At 65.4% G+C, this 8,381-nt stretch overlaps 1 protein-coding gene across 2 annotated transcripts; it reads right to left on the reverse strand.

The window, feature by feature from the left end:
* Positions 1 to 27: 27 nt before the first annotated feature.
* FAXDC2 (fatty acid hydroxylase domain containing 2) lies at positions 28 to 7,236 on the reverse strand. 2 transcript variants are annotated; one of them, XM_056112272.1, is made up of 9 exons: positions 7,147 to 7,236; positions 4,144 to 4,188; positions 3,401 to 3,492; positions 3,220 to 3,323; positions 2,098 to 2,219; positions 1,314 to 1,519; positions 1,132 to 1,237; positions 883 to 1,049; positions 28 to 798 (listed from the first exon to the last, which is right to left on the reverse strand). In XM_056112272.1, exons 1-9 carry the CDS (start codon positions 7,219 to 7,221, stop codon positions 642 to 644), a joined length of 1,074 nt encoding a protein of 357 aa, XP_055968247.1. In that variant the 5' UTR covers positions 7,222 to 7,236; the 3' UTR covers positions 28 to 641. The 2 variants fall into 2 exon arrangements, with proteins under 2 accessions (XP_055968247.1, XP_055968248.1); XM_056112273.1 differs by lacking the exon at positions 4,144 to 4,188 and having other exon boundaries at positions 29 to 798.
* Positions 7,237 to 8,381: the final 1,145 nt, after the last annotated feature.

Below are 8,381 nucleotides of genomic sequence, written 5' to 3' on the forward strand. Positions count from 1 at the left end.
GGACTGCGGGAGCTGAGGGGACTTCCTCCCCTGGGGGCTGAGAGAGACGCCGGCAGCCCAGTGAGAACACCTTTTATTGGTCAGGTGGCTTCCATGGCGCCTACAGTCTGAACCTGGGGTTACATGGGCTGCTGTTGATCAGCGCTTGTGTCGGCTGCACCCTGCCTGCTCTGGTGACCACGGCGGTTGATGGCCCGCTCGCGGGGGTGGGATCTTATCAGGGTGTCTTGGTGCCTCCTTGGCCCGGTGCTCATTGAGGGGAGCTTCCAGCTGCCGGTCCTGCTGCAGAGGCAGGAAGGTGACTGTGAGATGTGCCCAGAGCGGCGATGGACCTCTCACGGTCGCAGGGGCCCTGATGTCTGGGCATTCACTGGCTGCAGGGGCCCCTGGGCCATCCATGTGGACGCCACAGGCTTGCTTATGGGTCCGAGTGTGAGTGTGTGTGTCTGTGTGGGTGTGTGGTTCAGGCATCTGTGGGCACTAGGAGGGGCCACCTGCAGGAGCAGTTGGGGCCAGGAGGACATGATGGCCTGGCACTGGGCGAACTCCTGGGCGTCGGGGGTGTCAGCCGGTCTCCGGGCTCTCCTCAGCCTGGTTCGGGGTGGGTTGGGGGGTCTGTTGCGCCCAGGGCAGGCAGGGTCTCAGTGTGCCTTCTTCGGGGGGTCGGGGATGCTCTGGGACAGCGGGGTGAGGCCCAGGAGCACCACGTGTCGCTCGTAGGCCTTGCTCTGCTTGAACAGGGTGTCGGTGCCGTGCAGGTGGTCCAGCGCCCCCAGCACCCCGTAGCACTGGTTGAACCTGCAGGCACACACGGGGGTAGAGGATGGTGGGGGAGGCCGCACCCATGCCCGGGGTGTGGAGGCTGGGGTGCAGGCGTCTTACTTGAGGTGGTGGTAGTCATGGAACTCCGGGGACGGCAGCAGGGGCAGGTGGTAGCCGCAGTGGGAGATGGTGGTGACGATGAGGGCCAGGGAGAACCAGACCGTGATGGATGACAGGTGCGAGCCCAGCACCACGGGCCCCACCACGGCCGGCAGCATGTTGGAGGCCTGTGGGCAGGGCACGTGAGGGAGCCCGGCCAGTGTCTGGCCATCAGGGCGGGGAGGCCGGGGGGCTGGGCGGCGCCCTCACCACATGCTCGATGGGGTGGGCATAGAGCGCCACCACGCCGATGGGAGCCGTCCACTCGTGGTGTTTCTTGTGGATCTTCTTGTAGAGCGCCGGGTGGTGGAGGAGCCTGCGGAAGGTGCAGCCGTCACCTGCCCGTCCCGGAACTGCCCCGGCTCCCCCGGCCCCCGCCCCGGCCCGCGCACCGGTGTGAGTAGTAGAACAGGGCCTCCTCCAGGAGGGTGAAGACGGCCAGCTCCAGCAGGAACCACTGGAAGGTGGGCAGCTGGCGGCGGCAGGGGTCCGCCCAGCGCCGCAGCACGGGGTACAGCAGCAGGAGCATGGGCAGCGAGATGAAGTACTGGTTGAAGAGCACCGTGCGCACGGCCTGGCGCAGCCGCGCCGGGTCCACCTGTGGGCGGGCGAGTGAGGGCCACTGCTCGGCCTGCGGTGAGACCCATGCCCCCTCAGCAGATGGGGGAGCAGGTGAGGGGCCCCCAAGGGGCAGAGTGGTGGCTAGGCGCAGGGTCCTGGGGGAACAGTGATAGGGACCCACGGGGCAGCCATCAGCCAGGTGTCAGTTAAGTAGCCGCGGGGCGGGCGGGGGCGGGGAGGGGGGCCAGTCTAGTCCCTGAGCAGTGGTGGGTGCAGATGGCCCTGCCTGTTCTCGGTGCCACACACCTCCCGCCCCGTGGACACGTGTCCCCTCAAGGCCCGGTGCTGGGCAGGTGAGTGGCCAGGGGACACGGAGTCGGGGAGTTGGGGGGCACAGGCTGGGCTTTGAGGGTGTCTGAGGCAGGGAGAGGGGTTTGCAGACAGAGTGGGAGGCGCATGGACAGGAGGCGGCAGTGGGGTCATGTGGTGCGGCCTTCATATGCTGGCCAGGCAGAAAGCAAGGCCTATCCCGGGTGGAGAGAGGTGGGGGCCGCTGAGCAGAGACGGCCGGGCCTGGACGTCCTTCCCGATGGGGCAGGCCCCGGCCACACTCACAGGCTCATTCTTGCCAAGCTGGATCCGGTAACGCGTGATGAAGTGTGGCTTCCCAGTGGTGTCGGCCACCAGGAGCAGCCCATTGAAGGCCCAGAAGAGCAGGCCGGGCACCTGGGTGGCACCTGGTGGGGAGGGGAGCATGAGGGAGGTGGCCGGGCCACACCTGGCAGGGGCGGCGAACTTGTGGGTGCTGTTGGCTGTGAAGTGGGAACGGCGGCCCCGGGCCGGTGAGAGGTGGCTGGGAGCAGGGCGGGCAGCCGTGCCGGGGGCCTCTGGAGGACCTAAGGGCAGCTGAGATACCAGAAGGGCTGAGCGCACACTTCGTGCGTCAGACGGGCTTTGGCCCTAGCAACACATGGTCCTCTGACCCCTGCAGGGTGAGACCCCCAAGTACAGCTGAGGATTACCCCTAAAACCAAAACCACGGTTCAAAAGCAAACGCCCATGAGAGGCTGGAGTAGGTGTGACGGTGGGTGTGGCGGAGCCTTCCACTCTGCGAGCTGCCTGCCCTCCGTCCCTCCGCTTGCGACTGCGGCTGCTCGGCAGACACAGCCCGGCTCCTGGGGCTCTGCTCTAGAGGTGCCCCTCAGGCAGCGCCCAGGGCCAAGCTCCCTCGTGACCTGCGACTGGACAGATGAGGTGAGTGAGCCTGTGGGAGGGTTCCTGGGGCCCGGGGTGGGGGTAGGGGTCGGACCCCAGTGTGCTGGTGCGAGGCGTCGGCGACCCACCAGCCGAGTGGATGAGCGGGTGCTCACGGCTCCTAAGACGTCAGGGCCACAGGAAACGACCCGGGCAGGCCGAGGTCCGCTTCCAGTCTGCAGGAGTCGGGTGGCCAGCAGGTGTGGGAGTGCCTGGGGGGTGGCCGAGCCGGACCTGACCCCGCATGCCGGCAGCCCCCACAGCTCCTCAGTATGCCGGCCTCAGTATCTCCCCAACCTGAATCTTTTTTTTCAGTGTTTGGGTTCCCCCTGGCAGTGCTCAGGTCTAACTACTGACTACACTCAAGGGTCAGGCCAGGCGGGGCTCAGGGCCCTGTGGATGGACAGGACTATATCAGGTCAGTTTTGTGCAAGGCCGGCTCGGGTCTGAGTTGAGCTCTCCTCGGGCCGACCGCCCACTCACCAATGAAGTACAACACCCATTCCTTCCCCTCGAACGTAGACAGCAGCGCCTCCCACTGGGTCTGCCAGAAGTGGCCCGAAGCCCCCCAGAACCTCTGAAGATGCCTGGGGAGAAGGAAGGGGCTTCTGGCGAGACCGCTGGGCAGGCAGCACCCCTGTCCCCACTAAGACACCGCACTCACCATGTCAGCGAGTTCCAGAAGGCCACAGACAGGAGCAGGCCGGAGCCCAAGATGAACGCCGTCCTCCGCATGGAGCCCCAGATGTGGCCCTCCTAGGGGGCATCGGCAGGAGTCGGGCCCGGGCCTGCTGGCCACCTTATAACTGCCCCACGCCCAGGCTCCTCCCTGGCACCCCCCCACATCAGAGTTCAGCGTGACCCCGCCTCTGGGCGGCTAGAGCACCCAGTAACCCCAGGTAACCCCAGGTCATCCTGTAACACTCATCCTCCTGCTGGCTGGCCAGTAGTGGGCAGGGCTGGCTGACCAGTCACCTCCTCCCCAGTCTCCAGGAGGGGTCCCCTTCCCCGCCATCGTCGGGTAGGCAGTTGCCCCCTGAGCTGCTGGGAATCGCACCTAGCTTACCGGGGTGCGGGCAGTGGGAGACCAGAAGGAAGCCTGCCGGGTGTCGGCTTCCGGCTCTGGCTCCCGTGGGGACCGCCCCGTGGCCAAAGGTCCTGCCCGTGCAGTGCCCTCGGCCTCTGGCCTGGTCCTGCCTCGCCCTGTGCTCGCTGAGTCCCTCCCGTGGGCTTCCAGCAGTTTCACGTGCAGGAGAGAGGCTTCCCCGGGTGGCAGGACCTTGCCTGGGACACACAGGCAGGCCCTTTGCCTGCGCTGCCCTGAGGGGTGCTTCCTGAGCTCGGTGCCCAGGGGGCGCAGGGACAGGGTGCTTTGCTGTGTCACTTTTGGGGGCGGGCCCCACTCACCTGCCTCGCCCGCCCAGTCTGCCGGCCACCGACCTCCCTGTCCATCTGCAATGAAAAATGGGGCTGAGCTGAGGGACCCCACCCAGCCCCCTTGGTCTGTGGGCCAAGCGAGGCCTGGCTGGAGGGGCCTCCCCTGTGCCCCCTCCCGGTGGCCCGGCCCCCACACTGCTGGGCATCCATGGGGCAGGCACGGGGCCTTGGCCACCCTCCTCTCGGCCTCCAGCAGACCTACGGCTCTGCGCGTTAGTGGGGCCCCAGACACTTGCTCCTAGGCTAGCTGACCCCTGGCTTTGGTGGCCGCAGGCCAGGAGGGGAGGCCTGTGGAGATGCTGAGGATTCCAGGACTGTGTTTGGCAGGAGTGACTGGGCTTGGAGTGGTGCCACAGGCAGACGTGTCTGTCACCTGTCACCTGTCACCCCATCCCCTTTCTGGGCTTCACTGGGCCTGGGTGGTGGTCACAGCCCCACCTGGTGCTTCCCACAGCTGGCATGGGAGGGGACGCAGGCTGATGCTCACCTCAGGAATTGGCGCCAACACCCAGGCCCAAACCTTTGCTTGTAGTCAGCGGAGCCCAAACGGGCGCCAGAAGCAAACAGGGAGGGACATAGCCTGGCGTGGGAGGGGTCAGTGCTGGGGCTGAGCTGAGCATACCTGCTTTACAGCTTGGGCAGGGTCCCCTAGCACCAGCCCAGCCTCCCTTCGGGGTCCCGGGCACAGCACGGGTGTGCACCAGAGTGCACATGGGGGTGAGCACACGCTTCTCTGTTGCGCCCGCGTTTCCTCTGCATCTGGACGGGGGTTCCTGGCTGCTGCCCTGCTGGGGCAGCCCGGGGGGTGCCATGAGACTGGGACAAGGTGCCGCGAAACGGGAGCAGAAGGTCAACAAGGGGAAGAGGAGAAAACAGACTTCGGCCCCGTGTGGGGCCTGTGCCGGGCCTGCTGCTGAGACGGCGATTGGAGCCGATAGCGGGCGACTTTGGAACCGGCCTGCTCCACATGACCCTCCGGCCAAAGGGAAAGGCCGCTTCTGTCGCATGCGGGAGGCCTGTAGCCCACCGTGACTGGCTTGGGCCTCTCCCTGAGCAGAACCGGAAGGGGGACGGGCGGGGAGCCCTGGATCCAGGCTGCTGGTCTGTGCTCATGCCCAGGGTGCAGCCTAGTACCTGCCCCGTGTGACTCCGACCCTCTGGCGGTCTCTCTTAGGTGCCCACAGTGGTGTCCCCACTGCTCCGCTGTGCCTTGTGGGCAGCTGTTTCTTCACCCAGAGAAGCAACAAGTTTGGTTTCTCCCGGGCGCCTTGGGGCAGGTGTGTGGGCCAGGGAGGGAAGGAGCCTCCCGACACTGGATCCTGCCAGAGATTGGGAATGCAGGCAGGCACACACGCAAGCACGCTCACGGGCATGCACGCAGTGCACGCATGCAGGCACGTACCAGGGTACGCACACAGGCACATATGCAGTGCACACACGTAGGCATGTACACAGAAATGCAGGCACACGCGCAGTGCACACATGCATGCAGGCATGTACATAGGAATGCATGCAGGTGTGTACTCAGCGCATGCAGGCACACACACAGTGCACACATGCAGTGTAGGCGGGCAGGCGTGTACACAGACATGCAGTGCACACACGTAGGCATGTACCAGGGTGCGCATGCAGGCACACACGCAGTGCACACATGCAGGCCTGTACACAGGAGTGCACGCAGGCATGTACTCAGCGCATGCAGGCACACACAATGCACGCAGGCAGGCAGGCATGTATACAGGTACACACGCAGTGCACACACGCAGGCATGCACGCAGGCACACACGTGGAGTGCACGCACGCAGTGCAGGCAGGCATACAGAGTGACTGTCCTGCTTCCTCACAGGCTCCGGAGTCGCCTTCCAGGGACGAGGACTTCCCTGCAGTTCTCAGCAGCAGATAAAGCCCCTTTGTGACCGGGCTGCAGGTTTGCAGGCTGGGGGAATCCAAGGGTGGCCCAGGGCCAGGGGCGGCAACTTTGTTCTCGCTTTTATCTATACTGGCTGATTCGGGTGTTCTCCCAGCTTCTAGAACATTCTGGTGGATGAGCATTCCCGTTTTTGTAGTATAAGATAGGTCGGCAGGGGCAGGGGGAGGGTTTAGGGCCACACCTGTGGTTCTCAGGATGGGGTCACTGCTGGCAGGGCTCCGGGGGCCATATGGGGTGCTAGGCAGGTGTGCTCCCTGCTGTCCGCTCTCCCGGTCCCTGCTAGGGCATTTTTATGTGGACATGCTCTGTTGCTTTGGGAGCCTTTTTGCTTTTCCTTTGGGGGCCACACCCCCCCTGTGCTCGGGGGTTATGTCCAGCTCTGATGCAGGGTGTGGGGGCCAGTAGGGGACCCAGCCCAAGTGGGGAGTGATGGGGACATCCAGCCAGGGTCGCTGCAGGCAAAGCAAGAGGGTCGGTTTGTTTCAGGGTGTTGGCCCACACCCAGGAGTGCTGGGGGTCGCCTACTTGGCTCTCGTGGGGGCGGGTGCCAGGGCTCGAACCCAAGCTGGACATAAAGCAGAAACTCAGTCCTTTGAACTCGCCCGCGCCCCTGCCCCCTCCTCGTCATAAGCAAGGACGGAGGTCTGGACCGTGAGCTGCCCTGGTCAACATCACGCCTTCGCGAGGAGCCGGGGAGGGGTGCGGGGGCACAGGCCTAGGCCTAGCGGGCACGGGAGAGCAGCAACCACTTGAATGTGTCCGCGACTCCCGTGCCTGTCTCCAACCCGTGCAGGCCTGCTGCCCGCTGCCTTCCTTCCCTTCCTGCTCCCCGCTTTGGACCAGCTACGCCTCCCTGTCCAGCACAGAATCACTCTGGCTGGAACAGAGGCCAGGCAGCGGTCCCCGACTCAGGACACAGCGGGGTGAGGGAAGCGAGGTCATGGGGCACCCGTGGGGCGCGGGCAGGAGGTGCCACCACGGGAGGGAGGATGGACTTTGTCCCGGCACCTGGCAGAGCCGCCCTCCCTGGCCGGCGAGCTCACCTCTGCGGCAGGCGGGTGCATCCCTGCTCCCGGGAGCTCCAGCTCTGCTGTCGGCTGGCTGCTCGGGGCGACCATCCTGTGCCCAGCTGCCTGCTGGCTCTGCCGGCCTGGCTCGGGCGTTCACCTTCCCGGCAGCCGACTGGCTCTGCCAGCCACGTGATACCAAGACAAGTTTGGGTCTGTGTGGGCTGGAGCCCAGCAAGCCGCCCCTCCCGCCCGCCCGGGGACATTCCCTGCCCTTGCGGCAGGAAACAACCCAGGCTCCGGGCCAAACGCCAGCCTCTGGGGCCTTTGAAGAACTTCGTTGCTGAGCAGAGGAGGTGGGGGTGGGGTGGGGGGAGGGGCCCCTTTTGTTCTGGGGGATGCAGCAGGGGGGGGTCAGGGCAGTGCAGGGAAGGCCCCTGGGAGGCTGACCAGGTCTCTGCTGCTGGGCAGCTCGTGTTTCAGGTGCTGGCTGCCAGGCAGGCGGGGCAGAGGCCCAGAGGACAGTGGCGGCTCCCTAGCCCGCCCTCCCCACCCTGCCCCTCCCGACCCTCTCCCCCAGGGGGCTGCTCCCAGCTCCCTTCCCCAAGCTGGGCTTGGCTGCCACTCAGTGGCATGGTCCGTATGATCCCATGTCACCTGGCTTCCGATGCTCCGGAGCATTCTAGAATGTACTTTCCCAGGTGTGCTGGAGGAAACTGGCCCCCTATCCCCCCCTTTCCTGGACCAACCAGCCCTGAGCACCACCATGTTTGACCCCCAAACAACCCTGAACGAACAAAGCAGGTTTCCGGGGGAGCTGTGGAGCTTCAGGCTCGCCTGCCCTGTGCACACATCGGCAGCCCGCGGGTCCGACCCCTGCGGCCTGGGATTCTTGCCTGCCCTGTCCGTGAGCCTGGGTTTTACTGGGGTCGACACGGCTTTCCCTTTCCGGAGCGGCTGACTCTCCTGAGCCCTTTGTATACAAAGAGGGCTTCCTGTCCGCCACTGCCTGGAGGGACCCTAAGCGGGTCTCGGTTCTGACTCCACTGCTGGGGGATGCAGCCTCCACCGGATTTTCCTGCCATTGCCTGGCTCAGTACCGACCCCCCTCCCCAAACAAAAACAGAGCCGAGAACAAGGGCTAGAACATGGCTTGAGGGGCAGAGCACATGCTTGCATGTGTGTATCTGGTCCTTGGTGCCGCAAAGCCCCTTGAGCAGCACTCGGAGCAGCCCCAAGCCACACACCAGGCCGCACGCTGCCAGAGCGAG

Source organism: Sorex fumeus, unplaced genomic scaffold, assembly GCF_029834395.1.
Source record: "Sorex fumeus unplaced genomic scaffold, SorFum_2.1 ptg000017l, whole genome shotgun sequence".
Taxonomy (NCBI): Eukaryota; Metazoa; Chordata; class Mammalia; order Eulipotyphla; family Soricidae; genus Sorex; species Sorex fumeus.

Bases quoted from the DNA above. Each gene is read 5' to 3' on its own strand.
- FAXDC2 (XM_056112272.1), bottom strand. From the start codon at position 7,221: ATGGTCGCCCCGAGCAGCCAGCCGACAGCAGAGCTGGAGCTCCCGGGA. The intron at 2,220-3,219 runs GTGAGTGGGCGG...CCTCCCCACCAG, and splicing joins ATGGGTGTTGTACTTCATTG to GTGCCACCCAGGTGCCCGGC. The intron at 799-882 runs GTAAGACGCCTG...GTGTGCCTGCAG, and splicing joins CATGACTACCACCACCTCAA to GTTCAACCAGTGCTACGGGG.